Source organism: Lepus europaeus, chromosome 14, assembly GCF_033115175.1.
Source record: "Lepus europaeus isolate LE1 chromosome 14, mLepTim1.pri, whole genome shotgun sequence".
NCBI lineage: Eukaryota > Metazoa > Chordata > Mammalia > Lagomorpha > Leporidae > Lepus > Lepus europaeus.
Genome location: NC_084840.1, coordinates 66,644,711 through 66,672,545, shown reverse-complemented (window position 1 = coordinate 66,672,545; position 27,835 = coordinate 66,644,711). Strand labels below are relative to the sequence as shown.

General features: G+C 44.2%; 1 protein-coding gene across 5 annotated transcripts in view; it reads right to left on the bottom strand.

Moving 5' to 3' along the window:
- Nucleotides 1–27,835, bottom strand: part of FAM107B (family with sequence similarity 107 member B) — a 241,185-nt gene that overhangs the window by 6,467 nt on the left and 206,883 nt on the right. For 3 of the 5 annotated variants that reach the window (XM_062210854.1, XM_062210859.1, XM_062210855.1), the window contains one exon: nt 6,934–7,114. In XM_062210854.1, the coding sequence (XP_062066838.1) occupies nt 6,934–7,114 (181 nt within the window). Of the gene's footprint in view, nt 1–6,933; nt 7,115–13,112; nt 13,134–23,282; nt 23,342–27,835 lie in introns of those variants that run through there. The other 2 variants (XM_062210857.1, XM_062210858.1) reach the window with 2 other exon arrangements.

Below are 27,835 nucleotides of genomic sequence, written 5' to 3'. Positions count from 1 at the left end.
CCAAGCGCTGCCCTTCTGTTTCTATAATAGATCAGACTGCAGAGATGGTATACAGTCCTACATACTGCAGCACTAGATACTCCAGTAGCATCTCTTGCATGAGAACAGTCACTCTTCTTTAATCAATTCTGATTTATACCTGGAACAAGTACTTCCAATCCTTTTATGTCTGATGGATTATCAAATCCTGGTGGCAAAGACCAACAATGATTGCCAAGTCTTTATGGTCATGGAGCTACTTGGGCGAAGCCAATTTTAAAAATTATAAAACTAAAAAGTACTCTTTACTCCCTGCAAAAAGTCAGGTAACTTATCAATATACAGAAAAGAAAAAGTCAAAGCACATCCAAACCCTCCCCAGTAAAAATCACGGAGCCACCATTTACACTGTATTTTCTGTAACGGTGGCCCCCAAATTGTACAAGCTGAAGGTCCTGCCATTAAGAACCCTTCTCATTCCCAAATGTACACATAACTGTTACTTACAGTGTGTTCTTCTACACTTTTTACACCTACAGAGATTTTCCTCATTCTTTGTGACATACCACAATTCACACCACCTAAGTGTCACAACATTGCCACTTCTCTATGGACAGACATCTAGGTTACTGGCAATTGTTCACTATTAAAAACAATGAGGTAACAAACCCCTGCATGCATTTACATCTGCCCTCTTGTTCAAGTGCTTCTGTTGGCTCGGCCCACAGAAGTAGAAACACTGGCTAAGCATCTGCCTATCTGATGAGTACTACCAAACTGCCCTCTAAAAAGACTGCGATCATTTAAATTCTCATTACCAGATAACTTTGAAAGGTATGTTTCACATTGCACAGAAACCACTAAAAACATCTGGGGCAGGGGCCAGCGCTGTGGAGCAGAAAGTTAAAGCTCTGGCCTGAAGTGCCAGCATCCCATATGGGCACCAGTTCTAGTCCCAGCTTCTCCACTTCTGATCCAGCTCTCTGCTATGGCCTGGGGTAGCAGTAGAATATGATCCAAGTCCTTGGGCCCCTGCACTCACGTGGGAGACCCAGAGGAAGCTCTTGGCTCCCGGCTTCGGATCTGTGCAGCTCTGGCCGTTGAGACCATCTGGGAAGTGAACCAGTGGATGGAAGAGAGCTCTGTGTCTCTACCTCTCTCTGTAATTGTCTTTCAAATACATAAAATAAATCTTTGAAAAAAATATTGGGGGGCAGACTCAAAAAGCCTACATTCATGGTACATCCACCTAAGATCCATGTGCACGTAAACCTATATATAAATGAAGCTGCCTCCTCACCTGGGGAGAACTCTCCAGCAGGAGGAGTCTGGGGCTCAAGCCACCACAGAACACGCTGGACATCCACCCGCCCAAACATGCAGTGGCCTGAATTTTTTTCTTGGTGTATAGGGATGGCTTGCATTTGGATTTCAGCCCTGAATCCTTAATCTTGGACTCTGGTTTGCCCTGCCTCATCTGCAGCTTTGGCTTAGCCAATTTTACCTGCAAAGATTCAAACACAAATACTTCTATCCTGTGTCACCAGAACTTCCTGTACCTTTTTTTATGATGTACAGCAGCAGGTATTTATTGAGGAACTATCTGTCTCACAAAATAATGCCATAAAAAAGATCATCTTAAAAACAAAAGGCACCGCAAACTGTTGGCTTTGAAACGTACAAGCCAAAGGATCAATTTAAGGGATGCATTTCATTAACTGCTCTATGTGCCCCCCCAAAGCACTCTGTTGAGGACATAATTCCTCTAAATTATATCAGAAATATTCTTATTGCTGTTTTTTCAAAGACCTCTTCAATACTGATCTTTCTTTTTTTTTTTTTTTAAGATTTATTTGAAAGACAGAGTTACAGAGAAAGGTAGACACAGGGAGAGAGAGGTATTCCATCTGCTGTTTCACTCCCCAAATGGCTGCAATGGCCGGAGCTGAGCTGATCCGAAGTCAGGAGCCAGCAGCTTCTTCCAGGTCTCCCATGTGGGTGCAGGGGCCCAAGGACTTGGGCCATCTTCTACTGCTTGCCCAGGTGCATTAGCAGGCAGCTGGATAGGAGGTGGAATAGCCAGGATTCTAACCCGCACCCATATGGGATCAGCCAGTGCTGCAGGCTGAGGCTTTAACCTGCTGCTGTGCCACAGTGCCAACCCCAATATTGAAGTTTAAATTCCAAAAAAAAAAAAGCCTTTAGAAATCTACCTTTCTATGGCAATGAACACACACATAGAGCTGAGAATCTTACAAATAGTCTTAACATCAGTGGCAGACTGTGACCAGATAGAAATGTAAAAGAATTTTTTTTAAAAAAAGATTTACTTATTTATTTGAAAGTCAGAGTTACAGAGATCTTCCATCTGCTGGTTCACTCCCTAGATAGCTGCAATGACCAGGGCTGGGCCTGGCCAAAGCCAGGAGCCAAGAGCTCCATCCAGGTCTTCCACATGGATGGCGTGGGCCCAAGCACTTGAACCATCTTCTGATTTTTCCAGGCCATTAGCAGAGCTCTAGATTGGAAACAGAGCAGCTGGGACATGAACTAGCACCCCTATGGGATGCTGGCATTGCAGGAGCAGTTTTACCCACTGTGCCGCAATGTCAGCCCTAAGAATTTTTAACCTGACATGTAGCTGGGTGCAAAAGATGGTAAAACGAGGAGCAGCATTCAACACTGGAAGGAGTGAGGGTGCCTCGTTAGAAGACTGAGTATTTGTTCCCCTAAGCAGTGACTTTGCTTTGGAATCTCTATAAACAGTAACTTGTAGAGCAGCTCAAGGAAGTGCTTCAGAACTTGGAGCCAGGCCTGCAGCAATGCAGAGCAAAGGTCAAGGCTCCCCATAAAGCCTGCCCTGGGATGATCTCATGCTGGTTCTCCCTTACTTCCCCACTCTCTTTTCTAATTTATCATAAACTGCCTTAAATCCTATGTTTATTTCTAATGTATTCCAATAAAAGCTCTTGTGAGACCTTGGAAAGATTCCTTACCCTCTCTCTCTGAGTTTTCTCTCACTCACATGTCAAAGAGGGGTAATCTCAGAATAGCACACCCTGGGTTACTGAAAGATCACTGGAGAAGAGAGAACAAAGGCAGGTCCTTTATAAATTCTACAGAAGTAAACAGCCTTTCATTGCAGCATAAAGCAGTAATCAAGACTGGTGCTCCCTTAGCCAAACTAGAGTACTTTAAAGACTATGGAAAAACAAAATCAAAAGATGTTTATTTTACTGAAAAAAATTTTGAAATCCATGTGTATTTTTTTTTTTTCAAAACATGGATTTTCTATAAACTTTTGGTTGGGAGACTCCTCGTGTGTATTATTGGTAATGATAATTCCTATTACTGGGCACTAAAATTTAGAAATAAAAGTTCTAATCTCTGAAGAGTACGTGAGACAGAAAATGAATAAAGGCAGAGAAGTTGCTTGAGAAGATTCCACTCTAAAACCAGCTGTATTTTTGACATGACAGCTCTACCACAGTAAGACTTTACCTTGAAAAACCAGACGTAAGATTAGATCTATTCATTTAATTTTGAAACTTGCCTTATCTTTTCTTTTTCTAAATGTACTTTTAAAAAAAGATTTATTTTATTCATTTGAAAGAGTTACAGAGAGAGGAGGAGACAGAGAGGTCTTCCATCTGCTGGTTCACTCCCCTATTGGCCGCAATGGCCAGAGCTGTGCTGATCTGAAGTCAAGAGCCAGGAGCTTCCTCCAGGTCTCCCATGTGGGTACAGGGGCCCAAGCCCTTGGGCCATCTTCCACTACTTTCCCAGGCCATAGCAGTGGAGCAGCTGAGACTAGAACCAGCGCCCATATGGGATGCTGGTGCTTCAGTCCAGGGCTTTAACCTGCTGCGCTGGCCTCATCTAAATGTACTTTCAATCATATCAGAATCTTTCAAGAAAAAAGGAGAAAAAGCATTAGGCATTTCCAGATGCTGTTACCTGAAAAGTGGAAAACAGGTGGGACTAACTGATCAGTTATTATATGCATTATATGCCAGGCTTTTATAATATATCTACTATTTAATTAAAAAAAAATTTTTTTTGACAGGCAGAGTGGACAGTGAGAGAGAGAGACAGAGAGAAAGGTCTTCCTTTTCCGTTGGTTCACCCCACAATGGCTGCTGCGGCCAGCGCACTGCGGCCGGTGCACCACGCTGATCCGAAGCCAGGAGCCAGGTGCTTCTCCTGGTCTCCCATGCAGGTGCAGGGCCCAATGACCTGGGCCATCCTCCACTGTACTCCTGGGCCACTGCAGAGAGCTGGACAGGAAGAGGAGCGACTAGGACAGAATCTGGCACCCCGACCGGGAGTAGAACCCGGTGTGCCAGCGCCGCAGGTGGAGGATTAGCCTATTGAGCCCAGCGCCGGCCTACTATTTAATTTTTAAGATGTATTTTTCTTCACTTTATAGATGAAGAGAGGGATTACTTTTCCAAGGATCATTAGGAAGGTGAGAGTAAATAGTAAACAAGGATCCCAATAATTTCTCTCGGATTTCTGAGTCCCTGTCCTCTGTACATTACCGTATATGAGAGAAAAATCAGTATTCTCCCAAATTAGTTCAGTTGGTTGGGGTTGCCACCTATACGTATTAACAAGAAAAAGAAATCATGGGACATATAGAGAAAGGTGGTCTATTTTCTAGAAAATTTGGAAACAGATTCAACTGCATAAATGTTGTGATCCAAGGTACTAAATATATTTATAGCCAGTAATTCAGAGAACATTCATTCAATCAATTTTGGTGCTACCTTTGACTCTCTGTTCTGACTTGGGAGGCTTTTCATAGATTTCAGAGAAAAACCAAAGTTCACACCACAATGTTTCTTAGAGATCAAACCTGAGGCCCAAAGGTGAAGACAATCAGAAGACCAGTAAGTGGGGCCAGGCGCTGTGGTGTAGCAGGTAAACCCACTGCCTGCAATGCCAGCATCCTGTATGGGTGCCGGTTCAAGGCACAGCTGCTCCTGGCCCAGCCCCAGTGGCTATTTTGGGAGTGAACCAGCAGATGTATTCTCTCTAACTCTGTGTTTCAAATAAATTTTAAAAAACAAAAAAGAAAAAGAATATCAATAAGTGACAACTGTGCTCTGTGTTGGAATCTACTAAACTGATGAGCTTTCCACCAAAACTTCCCAGGCAGGACTGCATCCATTTTCTGTGGTGTTTTTAGCAAGTATATTTAGGAACTTACACAGTTCTGGTTTGCTTTGGATACAATAACACCAAATCCACATTTTTATTTCTCTATTGTGTAAAAAACGTAGAAGCTACATATTTATTTAAAATTTTCAAACTTGCATTTGATTTAATAAACACTAATCCCAATAGCACTCTAGTATATGCAAGAGATAAAAAGAAAGGGAGCTGGGGGCCAGCGCTGTGGCATAGCAGGTTAACACCCTGGCCTGAAGCACCAGCATCCCATATGGGTGTTGGTTCTAGACCGGCTGCTCTACTTCCAATCCAGTTCTCTGCTATGGCCTGGGAAAGCAGTAGGAGATGGCCCAAGTCCTTGGGCCCCTGCACCCACGTGGGAGACCAGGAAGAAGACCCTGGGCTCCTGCCTTCGGATCGGCACAGCTCCAGCTGTTGCAGCCAATTGGGGAGAGAATCATTGGATGGAAGTCCTCTCTCTGTGTGTAACTCTGTCTTTCATATAAATAAATCTAAAAGGAAGAGGAAAAGAAAAAGAAAAAGAAAAAGAAAAGAAAAGGAAAGGAAAGGAAAGGAAAGGAAAGGAAAGGAAAGGAAAGGAAAGGAAAGAAAAGAAAAGAAAAGAAAAGAAAAGAAAAGAAAAGAAAAGAAAAGAAAAGAAAAGAAAAAAGAAAAGGAGCCGCCTTCCCACAACCTTTAGAGAGAGATGTAGTTACTAAGAATTCCTGAGAGAGGACTCATTAGCACTGGCAGGAATATACTCGGGAATGAGAACTGACTTAAAAATCCTCCCTCACCTCTTAAAACCCATGTAAAAACACTTTTTTTCGGATCAGCGCGGTGCGCCGGCCGCAGCGCGCCTACCGCGGCGGCCATTGGAGCGTGAACCAACGGCAAAGGAAGACCTTTCTCTCTGTCTCTCTCTCTCACTGTCCACTCTGCCTGTCAAAAAGTAAAAAAAAAAAAAAAAAAAAATAACATTGGGGTTCTCTTCAAAATATTATCTGAATGCTTAACTGGGTCTGCACAACTTCTGCTCAATAGACCTTTTCAGTAGGGTTTAGCACCAGTGAGTGGGTAAGGGATTTACAGTCCCACAAGATCTGCAAATAGTTCTCAGGGAAGCACACTGGTTCTTAGAGTAACCGGCATCCTCGGCTCTCTCAGGCTCCTGGCCCCACCCAACAACATCTGAAAAGAAAAGGATGTCAGCCCAACATCCGAAATTACTTATGGCACAGTGGGGCTAACAAATTGCTGGAGGGAATAAAAAGTACGTATTTTTCTCTCCTCCAGGATAGTAACAGTGAAAATAATAATGATCTAAAATGCTACTTAAAAGCAAACAAAGGCAGAGGAAGGAGCATCGTCATCTATTAAAGTCTAGTGTGGTGCTAGAGGCCTTTCTCTGCCACTGCAGGCGGGATTTCTATGCTTCCTATACCTCCCCAAATGTAAGGAGGCTTTAAACGCAAAAAGTAACAGATTTCTCCTCTATCTAGGACAAGATTCCATCCTAAATCCAGCCTTTTGGTCCCCATTTTAAAATGGGAATCCACCTTAGTGGGGGCTGGGGCACAGGCTGCAGACCCTAAAAAACCCTCAGGCAACTGAGCCTGCAGGGGCCTTCGCTTCATGGAGGGAGTGCGTGCTCCAGGGATGTGAGAAAGAGTGACGCAGCCTTGAATACAGTCAAGGATGCTTCGCTGGCACAAGTGACATTACCTCTCCCTGTCTCTGACCTCCCTGAAGGGGACCGGGCTCAGGAAAGGGCCTCACCTCTTCTGATTGAGAAGTAGCTCTCTGTGCAGGTCCTGGTGGTTCCGGGATGACTTGACAGGATTGACCAGCTTCTGAGGCCGGATCAGCTCAGGGTTGTCGTCGTCCGTGTAGTCTGGCTCCGCCATGATGCTTCTCGGGCTGAGACAGGAGTCTGGAGGGTCAGTCTCGAGGGGGCCGTCTGAAACGGAAGGAGGAAGGACACTTGTGTGTGGTGATTTCTGCTCAGGGCCGGCACACTAAGATACGCGTCCTCCTGGGTCCACTCTGACGCGGCACTGATGACTCTCCTCATGCGCTCGCACAGAGACAGGACAAGGGCAGCTTTGCTCTGTCCAAGGCACTGCTGTTCACACCTTCAGATCCGGTTCCCAGGTGCTTCCTGCCACCGTGTCATGCAGTAGCAGCTGGGCACCACACCCAGGTCCTCTGCTGCTTTCCTCAGCCTCAGCAAATTCACCGCCCAGTAAGTATCCAACCCTGACCCGGCATCAAGGGCAGAGGTTTCTAGCGCTCAGGGCAGCCTCTCTGGCCTGCGATGCTCCTGGTCAGGTTTCCTTCTCTCCTAGCCTGAGCACCCTGGGGGCTGTGCCCTGCTCAGATCCTTCAGGTCTTTCCTCAGACCTCACCTTCTCAGAGGGTCCTGGCCTCCCGACCACGTGGCTGATGACACCTGTGACCCCACCCCCACAGCGCCCTGTGTCATGCACACTGCCCAGCTCACTTGGGACTGGAGACGCAGAGCTCCTGAGGGCAAGGGCAGCTTGTTTTCCCTCTGCTGCTCTCTCCCAGGCAGCGAGGAAGGGGTGTGGAGAAGGAGCCCTTGCGGTGAGAGCCTCTTGGAGGTGTGACAGTTGCAGGGGAGGTGTCACAGAAGGAAAAACTGGTTGTCATGCATGGACAGACCCTTGGCTTTCTGGCCCCTGACTCCTGATCAGTAAAGCGAAAGGACCCCAGGTAGCAATCTCTCCCTCCTAGCCAATATGGAGTTGTCCATTTTGTGATTCAAGTGTTTAGTCCTTCTCAATTAAACAAGCTCCTGGGAGTGGGGCATCTGTCTCCTGTATGTCCCCCTGGCTACCTAGGGTGGTATGTGGCACGTGGCAAGTGTACCATGAACACGTGTCACATGTAATGATATATAAAAAATTCTCACTGGGGGCCAGCACCAGGAGGAACAAGACTGGCTGAGCAGCAGCCTAGAGACAAGGGACTGGCAACTGCTGCGGACCCCGAGGTACAACCCTTAGTGGCAAGGCCACCACTACTCCTCTGCCTTCAAAATAAATGCAAGTATTTCATGGTAATTAACACACCATTTCCTGCTTTCCTGTGCCTCCACGGTAACGTCAAAGACAAGCAGATACAGGCCCGACTCTGGCAGAATGTCAATGCAGGACCTTCCCTAGGAAGTCCGCAGTACACAGGTACCCGTTCTCTGGCTGGGTGCCACAGTGCGCAGAGCCCAGAGCTCCGGAGAGGCAGTCCCTCTGAATGCACTCACAGCTCGTGCGGCCACCTTTCCTACGTGGCACACCAGCAGTGGTGCAGGCGCACTTCCCTCACACACTGCATCCTGACACAGGGAACCAGAGAGCTTCCAGTCCACCTGGGCAAAGGCTAGAATCACTTCTCCCCTAGTTTTCAACCCCCAGGCCCAACCAAGCCCATGGCAGGTGCTAAGTAAATGCTGAGCTAAATCTGTGAAAACAAAAAGAAGTGGATGCCCCGGCAGTCAGCCACAATCAAAGAAGTTTACATTTCAGTCATCATCTATGACATTTCCATGGGTCCCCAGATTGTCCAGAGACCCTGCTGTACTCCGGTATGTGCAGTAGGAAGCCCTGTACCGAGCAGTAGCTGACAAGTATCTAGTGCTCTAGATGAAGCCGTGCAGGTACACAGTCACGTCTGACCCTAGCTGCAACCTGATGAATCAAAGAGCTAGAATCCTTAGATCCTCACTTCACAAAGAACAAAAGCAATTTAACTACCGTGCCTGTGCTCATGTTGTTAGTTGCATAAAGCTAAAAACAACACGAATGCTGTCCACTAAACTGTAATGCTTAATACTTTTACAGCAATCTTTTGAAAATAAGAGAATAAAAATGCAAAAAGTTACCTGAAGTAGAAATACAGTAGCTGCATCATTTGTTTAAATATTTGAGGTATACTGCTCAAAACTACCAAACAAAAAGATGCAAGTTTGTATAACAAAGGGTACCAAACATTTAAGATACTATTTGCATGGATCCTTCAAACAAGAATGCCTGCGACTTTTAAACTAAAGTGAGAATTACAAACCTCGCAGGAGCTGAGTCAGCGAGCCCATCACCGCCAGCCTTCCTCTCTGAAAAGCACGCTCCTTGGTGGAAACATTCAATGCACCACATACACCTCTGCCGTCACAGGTGTCTTAGAGTCAACAGTACACTCTAGTTAATCAGTAGACAAGGAGTCTACACACTTCCATAAAAGGACCTGTTTCTCTGCCCTGTAACAAGGCAATCTCCATGACACCAAATCAAAACAGTCACCTCTGAAGGTCAGTCCTGTACAGTAAGGGGAGGCTTAGATGAGACTTCAGGCAGGCAAGGACAGAATAAGGCAGCGGCAGCAGCTACCGTAGCACTGCAGGAGACAGATGGCTTAGGCCAGGATGGCTGCAGTGCAAGTGAACAAAATGCTTTTTTTCCTGACATCTCTTAAGATTTAGCTTCTTGAAAGTCTTTTTTCTCCCACATGACTGGAGCAGGTGGGGCAGGAAGGGCAGGCAGGGCGGGGGTGGGGGTTGGGGGTTGGGGGTTGGGGTGGGGTGGGGAGAGGCTTGATGAGGGAGGGTGGAGGAGCTCTGTTGTAAACACAGGGCAGGTGCCTGTGCTGTGGCGTAGTGGGCTAAGCCCCCACCTGTGGCACTGGCATCCCATATGGGCACAAGTTTCTGTCCTGGCTGCTCCTGTAACAACCTCTCTCTCTGCTTAGGGCCTAGGAAAGCAGTGGAAGATGGCCCAAGTGCTTGGGCTCCTGCACCCACGTGGGAGACCTGGAAGACGCTCTGGCAGGTATTGCCATTTGGGGAGTGAACCAGTGGTTGGAGAACCTTTCTCTCTCCCTGGCTCTACTTCTCAAATAAATGAAATCTTTTTTTAAAAAAAAAATGCAGGGAAAACATTTTCCGTCTTCCTTTTCACTGGTTTGCCCCTCACAACTGGAGCTGGGGCACATGCAAAGAAGGCCACCTGCCCAAGTCTGATGTGTTGGCCTTAAGTCTGCCGGTGGAGCAGGCAGCAGGAATCCTTGCAGCTCATATACAGTAGAGCACACTGGGTTGGGGGAAAAGGTCATTTAGTAACACAGCAGGGAACTGGCCTGGAGCAACTTCTCTGTATTTACAGCAGTGCAGGTGACTGGTGGAGGATCTGAGATCAGTTCTGGCCACCTCTCCATGACTTCCCACCCCAGAGCTGTGACTAGCGCACAGCAATGCCCTTCTTGCTCTACTCTCTTCCCTTTGCCAGCCATCCTCCTCTCTGCTACCCATGCTGGACAATACAATTTAAGCATAGGTAACTCTTCCATCTTGCAGATCCTGCTCTGATTAAAATGAAATAAAACACTATCGCTCCCTGTTTTTTCATTCTTCTCTTTTCATCCCTTACCATTCTGCCTTTGCCACTGCTACTCCCTCCAGCAGGCATGCTGATCCTCTTCCTATGACAGCTTTGTACCTCCACAAAGCCAAAACTCACTCACCTTTCCAGACCCGCATAAACCTTAAATCTCTGAATTCTCCGGGTGTAGCTGAACTCTGGCCTTTAATCAACTATGGAGTTTTCTTCATTCCCTTTCCCTAGTATTCATCCACTGTCACCTTGTTTTACAGCAAAATGTATGTCAATATTATCATCCCTTCCTCGCAAAGACTATGTTTCATGTTTACGTTCATTTCTTCAGACAACATGGACTTAGTAAATGCTACTTTAATGAAATTAAAAGAGTCTGACAGTAGAGGGAGCCCCTTAGCTGTTTGGATTAAGGACAACTGAGTACAGAGCTGAAAGTGGGGTTGAGAGGCCAGGAACATTTCTTCACTAAGTATCAAATAATACATTAGTCTGAAAGTAAAGATGAAACAGAAGTTTCTGGAAATAGAAGTGCTTTGTAAGGGATACTATTACTACATGGAACATCTCTTCTAGAAACAAATACAAAGACATTCTCATCATATTCACTCCAGTCAAGTAACTAACTCACAGAGTACTTTTTTTAAAAGAATAAAGTCAATAAAAAATAAAACAAAAAACTAGTGTCATTCACTGTATAAATTAAACAGTTTTCAGATCTTGGACAAAGCTTAACTTCTCTCAGTTCTAGGTATTAAAATGAATATTGTTGTAAGAATTGATTGAAATGTGTTATATAGTATGTGCTCTGTATAACCCTTGGCTTGAAGGTGAGTATTCAATAAAAAGATGCTATCATTAGCCAAATTATGTAAGCAACAACATTTGATACTGTATTCAGAGGTCTGGGCAACCTTGTATGCAGAACTATTTCTCTAGGCCTTGGTTTCTTCAAACACATATGACCCATGGACTTTCTCATCATTAACATTTGATGGTTCTAATAACCTATTCCTGCTATAAACATGAGGAACTTCTGTGGGGTAATAAGATCAAACTATCATACCATCAAGTGTTGCAGAGTTCCACATGGGTCCAGTTAGAGCATGGCCGTGTAGACATGGCCTTGCATGCTGCTCTGAGGAGAAGGAATACACTGAAGGATTTTAAGCAGTTGAATATTAACAGAGAATTACATCTTAGAAAACTGCTAATAGCATGCACTAAAAATGCCACCTGATAAGATTTCTGCCTTTAATTTCTGCTAATCAACAAAAGGAAGTCAATATTGAATTTAACCAACCTAAAGGATAAGGAAAGCTCATCATAACAGGTGGATTTTGATTCCTGATTTTCATTCTCCCTTCCAATGTTCATTCCAGGCCCATTTCTTTGCCTATCCTAGGTATTTCGTGTTAATTGCTTTCCAGAAGTAAATCACTATTCCCACTGAAAACTTTCACAAATGGGCTTATAAAACCAACTTTTATTGTGGCTGAGTTTCCCAATCATGCTATTTTAGCTCTATATTTGCATTACTGCATCATGCAGACCAAAAGCAAAACTTAATTCTATTAGACTTCAATATTAGAATTTAGAGACTACACTAATTTTTGTTTCCCTAAGTATTTAAAATCTAATTCTATAAAACACAAATTCTTGAACCTGTTTTGTAAACAATCACCTAAAACACAGTAATGCTTACAGCTTACAGGTGTTACAACCAATAAAAGCTAAACAACTGAACTTCTAAATTACTAAGATGACGTTTGGAAAGTGAAAAGGAATTTCAAGGCATTCTTTCAGATAATCTGTTTTCCTGGCTGTCTCTTAAAGAGATTTTGGCAACCCTCTGGCAATACCCTGAGAAATTCTAGCCCTTTAAGATTGCAGGCTGGCAAACTCCAGGCCTGGGTCGATCTGCAAAGGGAAAATCACTTCCTGCATCCAAAGCAATCTTTCTCAACACCCAGAGTTCTAAGAGAATGAGTCAAGACAAAAATTTCTCCCACATGGCAATTGGCTTCATCTGACAAACTCCTGACTTGCCTGGCCCTAAGGCAAACCTAAAAATTCAGTCTTGGACTAAGAGACAGTGACACCATCTGGTCCCAAAAAGCATGAGGCAAGTGCTCAGAGCTTCTTGTCGTGGCCACAAACCTGGTACACAGGACTTAGAAAAGGCATCTCGGCTGGCGCCACGGCTCACTAGGCTAATCCCTCCGCCTGCGGCGCTGACACCCCAGGTTCTAGTCCCGGTTGGGACGCTGGATTCTGTCCCGCTGCTCCTCTTCCTGTCCAGCTCTCTGCTGTGGCCTGGGAGTGCAGTGGAGGATGGCCCAAGTCCTTGGACCCTGCACCTGTGTGGGAGACCAGAAGCACCTGGCTCCTGGCTTCGGATCAGCGCAGCATGCCGGCCGCGGCAGCCATTGGAGGGTGAACCAACGGCAAAAAGGAAGACCTTTCTCTCTGTCTCTCTCTCTCACTCTCTAACTCTGCCTGTCAAAAAAAAAAAAAAAAAAAAAAAAAAAGAAAAGAAAAGAAAAGACATCTCACCACAGCTCTCCTTGTAAGTGCAGAAACGTCATTTCTTCCTACTTCACCATGCTCCATGACTACTGTAGGAGACACCCTGCGGCTCCCCTGCAGCTCTCAGGAGTTCAATAATGAATTCTCAACAAGTCTGCTGCCAATATACACTGCTATACAAATGGTAAACATTGACATTCTTGGGAAAATATCAAACTTATTTTCTCATCTGTTTTTCTGTCCTCCCCCAATGTAATTTTACAAATAAAGCATAATTTTTATATTTAGAGCATAGGAAAGGAGGAGGAAGGAATGACTAATAAAGGCAAGAAAGATGGAGAACACAGAAAACACACCAATATCCAACACAAGCTAGTCCAGGTGGGGCAGGGCCAACCAACAGGTGGTGATGGCGCCACAATGAACTAGGAGCCACGTTGGAATGTCATGTCTACTTTCATACAGCCAGGAGAGCAGCAGCATGGCCCTACCTGACTCTCAGCACTGTTAGCAAAAATACACACAGAAGGCAATTTGTTATTTAGATTTGTGCAATGAAAGAAATTCCTTTTGGGGATTCACACTGTGGTGTAGTAGGCTAAGCCTCTACCTGCAGTGCCAGCATCCCATATGGGCGATGGTTCATGTCCAGACTGTTCCTCTTCCCATCTAGCTCTCTGCTGATGGCCTGGGAAAGCAGTGGAAGATGGCGCAAATGCTTGGGCCCCTGCACATATGTTCTCACATATGTGAGAGACTTGGAAGAAAATCCTGGTTCCTGGCTTTGGATCGGCTTAACTCCAGTTGTTAGTTGTTACAGCCACTTGGGGAGTGAACCAATGGATAGAAGACCTCTCTCTCCCTCCCTCTCCCTCTCTCTTTGTAACTCTACTTCTCAAATAAATAAATAAAATCTTTTTTTAAATTTATTTTGGAGCCACTATCCATCTTCACTATGTGCTGTATATAAACCTCTCCCTATCATTTTAATTCTCATAAAGGAGGTAGGAGCTTATTTCCCAGTTTCCAAATGAAGCCAACAGTTTCAGGAGCACAGACTCCAATCAGGCCACTGGGTCTACATGTTTGCTTTCTCACTCTGATCTTGGGCAAGTATCCTCACCAGTATAAGTTAAATAAAATAATAAAATAAAAATAGGAATAACAGATTATCCTACAGGGTTTTTATAAAGAGTAAATGAGAGGGGCTGGCATTGTGGTGCAGCGGGTAAATATAGGTGCTTGTTCATGTTCCAGCTGCTCCACTTCAGATACAGCTCCCTGCTAATGCCTTGGGAAAAGCAGTGGAAGATGCTCCAAGTGCTTGGGCCCTAGATACTCATCTGGGAGACGTGGAAAAGTTCCTGGTACCTGGCTTCAGCCTGGACCACCCCTGGCCATTACAGCCATTTGCAGAGTGAACCAGCAGATGGAAGATCTCTCTCTCTCTGTAACTCTGCTTTTCAAATAAATAAATAAATTTTTAAAACAGAAAAAAAAAAAAAGAGTAAATGAGAAAGACACATAAAACTCAGTGCCCACAGTGAGATGTACTTGAGGTTGAGGGGCTTTGAACCTGGCTGGCCAGGGAAGAATAGGGGTGGACAGAGTCATCTTTTTTCTAGGCTGTCTCTGTATGTCCCTACCCCCTTCCATGCCCTACCTCACTCCCACCAAAAAGTAAAAAATCAGGATGTTTTTCACTGTCCATCGCTTTATGTTTTAATAAAAATTTGTAGTGACAAAAAAAAAAAAAAAAAAAACACCTCAGTGCCCAGAATACAGTAAATTTTTGCTATTAGTGCTGTCATTGGCAATGAATAACAGTTAAGTTAGTAACAATAACACCGTTACTGCTACCCAACAGTATACGGCTTCCAAAAAAGGACAGAACCAGGATTTGAACTTGAATCTGTCCCATTCCAAAGGGAAGTTCAGGCCTGGGATAACACATAAAAGAACTGGGTTTGACTCTCAGGATGATTTATTCTGTCTCCAAAAAAGTTCTTAAAGCTTTCTAATATCATAGTTTTACAATTCCAAACAGAAAGGTCCAAGACAGATAAACCACCCTTCAGCGTCAGATACTAGTATAATGGTTATTGTGGGAGGGGGTAGGATGCAGAAGGTAGTGCAGGGGAGGTTTTCAAGGTATGAGTTGATGTTCTGTTTCCTGACAAAGTTTCTGTATACACAGGCATGTTCTTTCTAAAAATGCATCAACCACACTTTTTAGTGCATAACCTTCTCTGAATGTATGTTACACCTCAATAAATATAGTGTATGTTAAGTAGCTATTATAACCACTCTCTAGGGGCTGGCACTGTGGTGTAGTCAGTTAAGCCTCTGCCTGCAGTGCCAGGATCCTGTATAGATGCCAGTTCTAGTCCCGGCTGCTCCTCTTTTGATCCAGCTGGTCTGGGAAAGCAGCAGAAGATGGCTCCTGCACCCATATGAGAGAAGTGCTTGGGCCCCTGCACCCATATAGGAGAATCTGGAAGAAGCTCCTGGCTCCTGGCTTTGGATTGGCCCAGTTCCGCCTGTTAGGGTCATTTGAGGAGTGAACCAGCAGTCAGCAAATGAGTTTGGGTCACTTTCCATGCAACTAGCAAATCAGTCCTGCAACTTAAATTATTTCTGCCTTCTATCTCTCCACGTCCCCAACACTTCACTAAAAATAGGTGTTTTCTATACTGTCCAATTAGATCATGAATGAGACCCCCCCCCACAAAAGTACAAAACAGAAAACCCCAAAAGCATCTTCAAATAATCCAGTTTTGCTAGAAAGTTGGGTAGTCTAACAGAAAAGTCTGAAGACAAAACATAAAGAAACTGAATACGAAACAAAAACATTCTAGGAGGGGGCCTGTGCATAGCGGGTAGAATCACTACCTGCAGTGCTGGCACCCCAAATGGGTGACGGTTTGAGTCCCAGCTACTCCACTTCCAATCCAGTTCTCTGTTGTGGTCTGGGAGCATGGCAGAGGATGGCCCAGGTCCTTGCACCTACATGGGAGGCCTGGCTCCTGGCTTCAGATCAGCTCAGCTCTGGCCATTGTGACCATCTGAGGAGTGGCTGGAAGATGGAGGACCTCTCTTTCTCTGTCTCTGTCTCTGCTTCTGTAGCTCTGCCTTTCAAATAAATTAATAAATCTAAAAAATTAAAAAAAAAAAAACCTCTCTAGGGACAGAAAACAAAAAGTCTTCAGGTAGAACGAAATGAACACAAAATAAATAAGGATCCATTAATTAAATTGCTGGATCGGAGAGGAAGCAAAAAATACTTTAAGAGGTGAATGAAATCCTTTAAGGGCCCTCATCCAACTATAACATCCCCTGTCCTGGTTACAAACTGATCCTTGATTTTTTTCCACCAGTTATCTAAAAAAGTCCTATGACTTAAGATAGGAACTCTGCACATTCACCCTAATTCTGTGGGCAGTATGTGATGGGAGGGAGAAAGATCCTCAGCCTTGTCCAACAGCGATACACCTATACAAGAGACAAGACCGGTGGCCAGATGTTTGGCATCCATGAGGTGCGGTGGCGACCCGTGGGCTCTGTGATGGCAGCAGGTTGGAGCCTGTTACGCTCGTGGCTCTGCAGGCCCTGCTGGTTAGTCCCAGGGGAAGTACACACACACACACACAATGGCTAAGCCTGCGAACTCATCTAGATTGAAACTCACCCTGAGAAGGGCCCTGGCAAATCTCATAACCAACTGCTCTCTCAAGGCTGGCTGTTCCACTTGGCTGGTCAGATGGTCTTGGAGATAAAAGGTCCTGTGCTTCTCGAGAGCCCTCAAGGTCTGTCCACAGGGCTGTGACGCAGGAGGCAGCCAAGGACACAAAGTCACACTGCATCACTGACAGAAAACAAGCGCAGTTCTGTGAACACTGAATGGCAACACGGCTTGTTCCCATTCACAAACAATCCATGAATGGGGGTTTCCTCAGGACTCTGGCTTCTCAGCTGTCATTCTCAGCCTCTCCCTGGAAATGGAAGCTGCTGTCCATCTTCTGGCTTTGAAATCCAGCCCCTTGAAACACCCTCTCCTGGGCCTTTCCTCAGCTTTATGCCCAAGCTTCCTTTTTTCATCCATTTCTCAGCACCAAAAGTTGTCCAGTGGTAAGTCCACAGTCCTCTCCACTCGTCCCTTTGGCTTGCCTCTGAGTCCCCTTCCACTATGTGAGTCAATTCTGTTTTTTTTAAAAAAATGATTTATTTGAAAGGCAGTGTTACAGAGAGACAATCTCCCATTTGCTGGTTTACTCCCCCAAATGGCCGCAATGGCTGGAACTGGACTGATCTGAAGGTGGGTGCAAGGACCCATGCACTTGGCCCATCCTCTGCTGCTTTCCCAGGCGCATTCGCAGGGAGCTGGATCAGAAGTGGAGCAGCCGAGATTTGAACAAGTGCCCATGTGGGATGCTGGCACTTGACTCCTCTAGTCAACCAATGTACTAAAGCCCATGCACGCTCCTATCTCCACCTCTGCTCTCCATTTCCTCCAGGTACAATTCCCTCCTCCGTGCCAATGAAAACCCCAAATCTTGCACAGAACCCTCTCAGAGCTTATCTCTGTATGCCTGACCTAGGCCCCTCTTCAAGATACCTTGCTCTTGTCTGAACTGCTTCATAAGGTTGTATTTGCTCCCTTGCCCCCCATGAATTTGCTTTTGTACTCCTTTATCCCATGAGTTAGTTTCCCGTGTGGATCCACGGTGTCTTTTTTCAGGGACACAGAGGGGGATCTCTTTAGGAGAGGGCCCTCTGGCTGACTTCCATCTTCTCACCCAAAGCTCTAGCACAGTCCTCTGTGTGTAAGTCACGTAAGGTAGAAGCAGCCACACGGTGACTAGTAGACACAGAAGAACGAGTAGTAGGTGGGGAACTGCCTCCTCGTGCTCTGGCTGGCCCCACAGGGCAGGGAGCGTCTCTGGTCGTACTCACCACTGCATGTTCCAGCCCCACGATGCATGTCACACTGTGGGCACGCTATACACATGCACTGAATGACCAGGCTCCGAAGGGCCAGAGTATCCAAACACAGCAAGTCACTGCATGCGGTCTTCCCTGATTCCTCCGAGAGTCCTCCTCTACATCCCTGCAGGATGTCACTATTTCTCTTAGAATACGGAGCTTTTTTCTGTGATAGTTATATTTGAAGGTTTCTTATCCTTGACATTAAAACAACAAAGGGAGAGCTTGTTATTCATTTCTTATCACCAGAAACATCGGAGTGCATACTGACTCTTACTCATTCTTATCCCTGAACTTCTCAGTCACGCAGTATGCATCTGAATTTGACCAGTTAAAGCTCAGAGCAAGCACAGGAGGAGAGATCTCAGATTTACAGAAGAGGTCAAAAACAGGAGAAAGGAGGTGAACTCGTGCTTTAAACAAATTCTATCCTAACTGAAGGAACTCATGACTAGTTAAAGACCAGTTCCTCTTGCTAGAGATTAGTATAGGCAATGAAATTCTCTTTTTCTAACCAATGGATTACACTCTCTCTTGTCTAAGGTAGCTCCATAAAATCCTCACTAGAAGTCTGTAACAATAATTGTTGTGTGTGAGCAAAAATCTTTTGCCACAGAAAGATAACTTTAACTTTCACCTTGTGGGAACAAATATCACTACACTGGTTGGCATAAATATTCCAATGGAATAATTAGTAATTCATGAATATGCAGTGCATTAATCTGTACAAACCTCTGAGCAACCAAAACACTGTCCAATTAATGGATTTCTTTAATAATTGATTACCTTAAACTTGCTGGCCTTAAAACTGTCTTAGACTGATAAATTATACTCATCAAGTATCGTTTGATGGATGACTATTAAATGACTAGAGTTTCTTCTCCCATACAAAGTAGCTTGATAAAATGTGAAATTCCAGGACCTCTGCCAGTAAGGAGAGCTCTGTGGTCTACCAGGGTCACCTAGTGGTCAAAGGCACAGTCTCTTCTCGGAGTGACTGGTGCCTATTTAAAGAAATGATTGTCATATGGGTTTCTTCACTTGAAGGAAAGGAATACTTTTTAAAATTGCACCAAGAAAGCCAGTGTTTAAATTTTTTTTTGTTTTTTAAAAAAATTTTTTTTAAAATATGTATTTATGGGGCTGGCACAATGGTGTAGCAAGTAAAGCTGCTGCCTGCGGTGCCGGCATCCCATATGGGTGCCAGTTCGAGTCCTAGCTGCTCCACTTCTGATCCAGCTCTCTGCTATGGCCTAGGAAAGCAGTGGAAGATGGCCTAAGTCCTTAGGCCCCTGCACCCGCATGGAAGACCCAGAAGAAGCTCCTGATTGGCCCAGCTCTGGCTGTTGTGGCCATTTGGGGAGTGAAGCAGTGGATGAAAGACCTCTCTCTTCTCTCTCTCTGCCTTTTTATAACTCTGTCTTTCAAATAAATAAGTAAATCTTTAAAAAAATTACTTATTTGAAAGGCAGAGTTACAGACAGAAAGAGGAAAGGAAGAAAAGAGGGAAGGGAGGAGGGAGGGAGGGAGAGAGGGAGAGAGCCCCATATAGGAATGAAGAGCAGACTAGACTTTCAATATTAAACCAAAATTCTAAATCCAGGGGCTTTCTCAATATCAAAGTCAAGAAACAATTTTTCTTTTCAAAAATCAAGACCCTTGAATTAGCAGTCATAATCACACGAGCAAATTATATATGATGAATAAAAATAAAAGTTTATTCTTCTTTGTACAAAATCACCTATATCAAAGTATACTTCAAGTAGCATTACATGCATTTAAGGTTGAATCTAAAAACTGCCATGAAGTCAAGTCACGGTTCAGCCCTATTGCTCCTCCCCTGGTTTTTCATGACATATTTTTGTCTACACTATCAATCCACAGTTATTTTTCTTGCTTACTTCCACCAAGGCCCAAATACAAAGCAAGAAAGTTAACGACAATGTTTTATTCTTCTCCTTTTCTTACATTTAGGAAACTAGTGTCTACTCTCCTCAACTTGCAAGAAGATAATTTTCTACTACATCTTTTTTGAAGACTTTATTGAGAGTATGTGGCAAAAAGCCTTAACATGTACATACACTTTAACCTTGAACCTGGTAATTCTAATTCTAGGAATTTATTCCAACAAGATAAACAGAGATTCCAGTACAATCTATGGTTGTGGAAAAAAAAAAATGAAAGCACTTATATATCTAATAATGGAACATAGTACAGCTTAAAAATCATTTATTATTAGAATAAATAATGAAATGGAAAATATTCACAATGCATTAAATCAAAGAAAAACATCAAGTTCCAAAACAGTACACATTTAAAAAATGAAGTGCATATAAAAAAAGCCAGCACATGCATTTGTACGTACAAAAGTATAGCAAAGTGACTTTCAAAGTATTGAGCCAGGGCCAGGGACACTGGCAGCACCAGGGAATTTGACAAATGCAAATGTCCTGGGACCTATCAAATCAGAATCTCTGAGAGCGGGCCCAGCAGTCTATGTTTTCATAACGTGTACTACGTGACACATAATCTTTGTGGCAGATGTGACATTCAACCCTTTGCACAGATGGTAAAATGGAGGCCCAGAGAGAGTAGAGAATCACCTACGCCTAACAACTAAGTATCTTTCTGCAGTCTGTGCCCCGGAGTGCTTTGCTGTAGTGCCTCTCTCGTAATAAATCTCAGGTGGAAATGTGCTCTGTGCTCTTTGCATCCTATGTATTGTTTGGTCCTCCTCACAAGGATGCCGTGCCTCTGTTACAAAATTACTGACTTGAGGGGCATTTTTGACACTATCACTAGCATCACCATTAATAAGAATGACCAATTTGAAGGCTATGGTAAGACGTGTGGGTCCAAGTGCACTTTACATGCCAGCCCACGCCGGCAGTGCCATTAAAGCTCATCAGCTACAGAATACCAGCCACACAGGTAAGGCACACCAATTGCCAGTTAGAGGGGAGCAGCCGCGTGGCAATCCCATAAAGACAATGTACAAACTTTCACCTAGTATCTTTGAAATTGTGCAACTTTTGATCAATTTCCCTCCACCCCCCTTTTTTTTGGTTCCCACAGTATTTCAAAATTTGCATGTAATGCAATACTTATAGTTACATGTTCTTTTGTACTCATAAAATTCAAATTTACATAAAGAGCTATCATACTTCATCTTTAAGCTACAAATTCCTGAATAAAAAGGCCTCCGTTGGCACTTTTATTGTGTTATTTTCACTCAAAAAACTGTACAGGGGATAGATGAGGAAGATTTAGGCCTAGTAGTTCCTGAGAGGAAGGAAACTACACAGACCAGAAAAAAAAAAACTTCCTGGTGGACCAGCTTTCAAAGTCTTCAAATATTCCTGTCTTCAAGAGCTAAATTATAATTCAATAAAATTTATGACCTGGCCCAACTGAACAAACTAACATTTTCACAAGAAGTGATTGTATCTTCAAAAAGACTTAAAGACAAACTTTAGGAGGAATACAAAGGCCATTTGCTCAACTTCCTTATCATTGTAGATGAGGAAACTCATGCCCAGAGAGACTAAGTTCACAGAGCAGATGAGCTAGGACCGTGACCTGACTCCGGCCCATGTTTTGCTGTATTCAGTGCCTCTCTCTCTTCAAGTTTCTAAATGGATCTTCTACTGATCTGAGGACTATTTCTGGCACCAAGCCTAATACTGCCATTATACTGATCAATAACTGGATGTTATTTTCAATGGACTATAAAGTATATTTAAATTGTAAGTATACTTTAATAAGAGTACCACAGTTTTACCTGCTTCTATATCCTGCCAAATTTTAAGACAGTACTAAGTCATTATGATGATCCTCTCAAGGTAGGAGAAAATTATCCATTTGCTTTAAAAACAAACAAAAAACCTTGAGCCATTATCATTGAGGAATTAGAAGGTTAAAACACAAACACTACTCAGGCACAGGCACTTTAGACATCCTCCGGGGCCAGCATTGTGGCACAGTGACTTAAGCCACCACCTGGGATGCTGGCAACCCATTCGAGTTCCGACTGCTCCACTTCCAATCCAGCCTCCCTCCCCCAACAATATGCCTAGGAAAGCAGAGGATGGCGGCCCAGGTGCTTGGGTCCCTGCATCCATGTGGGAGACCCAGAAGTAGCTCCTGGCTCCTGGCTTCAGCTTGGCCCAGCACTGGAGGGTTACAGCCATTTGGGGAGGAAACCAGTGGATGGAAGATCTCTCTCTTAACTCAGCCTTTCAAATAAATAAATCTTAACAACAACAACGAAAAGAAACCCTCAGTCGTCACCTTCCATCTCCTGTTTAAACCCCTCTGGAAGCACCAATACTCAAGATTGAATTACATAGCCAATTGTTGGAAAAAATGAAGTCAGCCTCCTTGATGACCAGAGAAAGAAATCTCCGCTTCAATGACCCAAGTCCAACCCCATCTCCATCAGAGTGTGCCTGGGGCACAGGCGAGTCTACCAGCAGTGTAACCAGATGGCCCCTGTCTTCACTAACAACCATTCTAACCCCTCTTGAATCTCCCCTGCCTCCTGGGTGGAAATCACTGAACCAGAACCACATCCAACACAGATCTGGCTCCATTTTCCTGATCTGCCTTCAAACCACTCAGTGTAAACACAGCTCTAAGTTTGTGTTCCCAGCTGGTTGTTGTTGGCTGATGAGAGTCAATACACTCCTTCTTAGTAACTGACACAAATGCAGGGTAGAGTAGAAAGAACTTTAAAACATCCACAAACTTAAATCCTGATGTACTTCCCTAGGTCTGTATTCTTACTGGTAAAGTGGCAGCCAGGAGTCTTAGAACTTTACAACTTCTCTTCTCTAATATCTGGATTTCAGTCATATTGTGGGTCAACAGGCTTGTTTCTATGGAAGAATGTGTTCTGACTTCCAAACACTCAACCCCCTATTTAGCTTTTAAAATAAGGCCTGGTTAAGTGTCTGGAAAATCTTGTTTCTTAAAAAGAACCATGTCAGAAAACAATGGTTACAATTCCAAGTTTTTTCTTTGTGATTGAAACAGTTTATAATGAGGAGCTAAGATGACTGCCTGACTCCTGCTTCCACAACTAGGAATCCAAGTGAAGATTAGGGTCCGTCTCCATCTGGGTCTTCGGAGGATTGTCTGTCTCCAGCTAAATCCCAGAGGGCAGTTATTTATATGGCCTAGGTACTTTTAATTAAAGTCTGTTTTCTCACTTACCTTTCTTCACGCTACCTCATGGGCTTTCTGTGGATGATAAATGGCTGGTCTCACAGAGGCTGCCGAAAGCAAAACAGGCACGGTAAACCAATGGCTGTGAGACCCGAACCTAGCGGGCTTGCTTGTCTACTACACTGTCTCTGTTCCTCTTAGGCATGAGCCGGAGGCGGACCCTAAAGAGCAGAGGACCACAAGACTAGGTCCCTGATGTTCAGGAGCTCGCAGCCCAGTGTGAAAGAGCAGCACACATAGCAGACGCAGCGCAGCAAACAACACTGCATTTGCGTAGTGTGTAAACCTTGGGGGTGGCAAGTACAAGGAGGCCTGAGACATGACTGATGCTCAGATTTTACCTCCTGCCAACTCCAAGAGGAGGAAGGATTTCCTTCGCAGATTATGTCAGTAAAGACGCCGTAGGGTGCAGGTAACAACACCTGACTGAGTGAGCTGAAACCACAGGGCTCTTTGTAAGCTCTCACAAGCAGCGGCTGCAGGACTGGGTGGCATCTTCTTCAACCTTCCCTTGCTGAGCAGCCCTGAGCGCTGTGAAAGCAGGACTCTCTCTTCATCCAAGAAGGAAGGCACCTCCAGGAAGTACCCAGTACAAAGGAAGGTGGGAAAACGCAAACCTGGCACACCAGCAATAAGGAGGAGATAGCAATGGCCGTCGGTAGATGCTGAACTCTTACCCACATGCGTATCATTAGGCACTGAGTGTGTGTGTGTGTGTGTGTGTCCTGCCCACCCCCTTCCTATGTTAGAGCCCTAGCTCCCAAGGTGACAGTATTTGGAGATGGGATATTTGGAAGGGAATGTTTCCATGCAGTCATGAGGATGGAGCTCTCATGATGCTATCAGTGTCCTTATAAGGGCCACAGCTCATGCTCAACTCCGTCCTTCCCTCTCCCTCTCTCCATATCTCCTTAGACATCCCCCCTCTCCATCATGTGAGGGCACAGCAAGAAAGCAGGAGTCTACAAGCCAGGAAGAGCCCGCATCAGCAGCCGAACTGGCTGGCATCCTGAGCTTGGACTTCTGGTCTCCAGAACCATGGGAAAATATTCATCAGTGGTGTAAGTTCCCCAGTCTATGATATTTTGTTATGGCAGCCTGCACTCAGATGCATCCTAAATCCAGCTGTCTTCAAGGCACATCGACCTCCTGTGGGGGGTTTGTCAGGCTCCTCGTTTAGCTACGCTGTTCCGCAGCTCCAAAGGCAAAAGGGAAACAACAGTAATAATAACTTCTCAGAAGTGTTCAGTATTCATGGTATCTGTAATGGAAACTGCAGTATGTAATGAAGACGGGAGTGTCTGAAACCTCCCTTTTTAAGCTAAGGGTGTTCTGGCAAAAGTTCAAATGTAAACACATTAGGAGTGGGTGTGGGCACTGGAACAAGGGAGGAAACTTACAGACAGCTTCTCTACTTGAACTCTGCATATTAATTCAACTCCCTCTGGACGCCTGTGGCTTAAGATGTCAGGCCCTACCATTTTCCCACAGGCCGCCTTGCAGAGTCACAGGAAAACCAAAACAAGGCAACTCAGCTCCACGAGGCCATTCACTTCCCGTAAACAGTTATCTTAGTCGCTCCATCTCTCAGCACACCCAGATGCAGAGGCCCCATGGGGCGCGAGCTGAAGTCCCTGACTATCTTCACGTACAGTGACAGGCACGGGAAAACGTTCTGGATTAGAATAGGGGGAAAAAAAACCAACAAAAACATACTCAGCAAATGAGGAACAAAGAAGAGTAAATCTCAAAACAAGGAGTCCACATTTGGGCAACCAGAGATCAGGTGCCACGATATCTGAAAAGTGCAACATCCTTTTTTCTTATGGGAACAGGAAGGAAACAGTCAAGACAAAAAATTCAAGTAATTCTGGAGTTAAAATAGGCCTTTGAGAAACAATGGCTAAGCTTTAGTGATGAAGAACAGAGGACAGTCATAATGCAGATCCTACAGAAGTCGAGCAATCTGATTCCTCCTCATTTAAACAGATCTTTTAAGAATCATTTCAGACTACATTAAGAGTCTCATATATGCTTTGAGCTTCCATCCTCAAGTAAATTATCTTAAAACACACACTTGACAATCACCCCTTCCTCCCTCTACTCAACAATGTGAGAACAGCAACCAGCCACCACTGTGCCTACAAGCCCCCAAGCACTCAGCCACCAGCTGTCAAGACTCCTACCCCATGCAGAAAAGTATCCGCCATCCACTACTGAATCTGGCAATTCATGGCTCTTCAACCTAGTAAGTTACTAATACTACTACAAATACTGTTTGCTCAGACCCTTGACACATCAACAGACAAATCCCACAGCTGCAATCATAATTAAATAAATGAAGAGAACACAGTGGTAACTTTTTAGTAAATGCTATGCCTGTTACCAGCACCTCATGTAATGGAGAACCCTGCTTCTCTCCTCCATGTTACCCAAGTGCTAAATGTTTTCATTTCTATTGTTGCAACAGGATTCATTACCCAAGAATTCATTACCAAGAATACTCAAGAAACTTCCTGTCAGCCTTGATTTCTATCATAGCTCTAGTCACAGAAGTCAGAACTTAACAGTACCTCTTTTTAAATGCACACACATAGAGGATACTGGTTACGTTAATTAAATGACAAGGACAAATGACATGCCAACAACACATTCATAATGAAAACCTGTCCTTTACTGACAACTAGTTATGAAGGAAATCAATAACTGCTTCCGGAAGAACAATTATAAAATAAATCTCTAATAAACTGTATGTGTATAATGACAGTTAACTACTTCTGCTATGTCTTTAAAGAAAAACTAATCTAAAAATCAACTTAGTCATAATAGGATTGCTTTACCTTAAGCAATGTAAACTGAACAAAATAATCATGAAAAATGAGAAACTTTTTTCAGAAGTTTTTCAAGTTAATTCAAAGAACGAAATATGGAAATAAATTCTCTACTCTTTGTTTTGTAATCTTACAAATGTTAAACTAAGTAAAATTCCAAATATTTGTGAGCACAATGTATTAAAGATTTTAAAATTCAGTTTAGGGGGCTGGCACTGTGGTATAGTGGTTAAAGCCACCTGCAGTGCCAGCATCCCATATGGGCACCAGTTCAAGACCTGGCTGCTCCACTTCCAATCCAGCTCTCTGCTTGGCCTGGGAAAGCAGCAGAGGATGGCCCAAGTCCTTGGGCCTCTGCACTCACGTGAGAGACCCAGGAGAAGCTCCTGGCTGCTGGCTTCAGATCAGTGCAGCTCCACCTGTTGCAGACATTTGGGGAGTGAACCAGCAGATGGAAGACCTCTCTCTCTGTCTCTGCCTCTCTGTAACTCTGCCTTTCAAATAACTTAATAAATTCAGTTTATAGTAGAAAGCACATAAACACGATGGTACATGGTGATGAGTTAATTAGGAATGACATTCATCTATGAATCTTCAGAACTGAGGTAACAAACCTTATTTTCCACTGGCAAAACGTATTACTTCTGGGAGAAATAACTGCATTAACCATTACTAAAACTGTTATGCCAATAATAGTACCTTATCACTAACCTTAAGGGCCCTTCTTTTTTTCTCCTTCTATAGTTTAATCCTCCAATACACCACTCCCAAAAGAAGTCAACCGTTCTCCCTCTATTGTTATTTACTAAATACTCCCCAGGCTTTCCTGGTAGACTGAGAAGTTAAGTTTCTCACGTTTCAATCTTACAAAGATTGGACTGTCCTCCTCCTTGATCCATGTCAGCCACATACAGCCTTCTCAGAAATTTATCTTGTGAACTACAGTTCTATTATAAAGTATCTGGAAACATTTTTGTGCAGAGAAAAGAAAAAGGACAACCTTAAGAGAAACAAGAGTACAATGTTAATTTGGAAATTACAGTCTGTGCTGTCATACCCACTTGGTGCAATTATGCATGTGATAGTGGGCTGGATGAGTGTGGGCTCTCCTGCCCCAATGCTGGGCGAGATGTGAGAACCACAGAAATGATGATATATTGCAAAACAACGCCAGAGGGATCAAAGTCTCCAGCCCTGAAAGGGGTCACACTGAATCCACTCAAGTTGTGATGGAAATACACCTAACATAGATTCGGCCATAAGCACATTCCTTCCATGAATTTTTTTTTATTTATTTGACTGATAGAGTTAGTGAGAGAGAGAGGTAGAGAGAAAGGTCTTCCTTCCATTGGTTCACCCCCCAAATGGCCACTACGGCTGGAGCTATGCTGATCCAAAGCCAGGAGCCAGGTGCTTCCTCCTGGTCTCCCATGTGGGTGCAGGAGCCCAAGCATTTGGGCCATCCTCCACTGCCCTCCCGGGCCACAGCAAAGAGCTGGACTGGAAGAGGAGCAACTGGGACTAGAACTCGGCGCCCATATGGGATGTCGGCACCGCAGGCGAAGGATTAACCAAGTGAGCCATGGCGCCGGCCCCTCCTTCCATGAATGTTTAAACTCACTATAACCACGTTCAATAAAAAATACCCCAGATCAGTAGCTTCAAACATTTCAGTCTGTAACTTCTTTACACACAGTGCCGTACAATGTA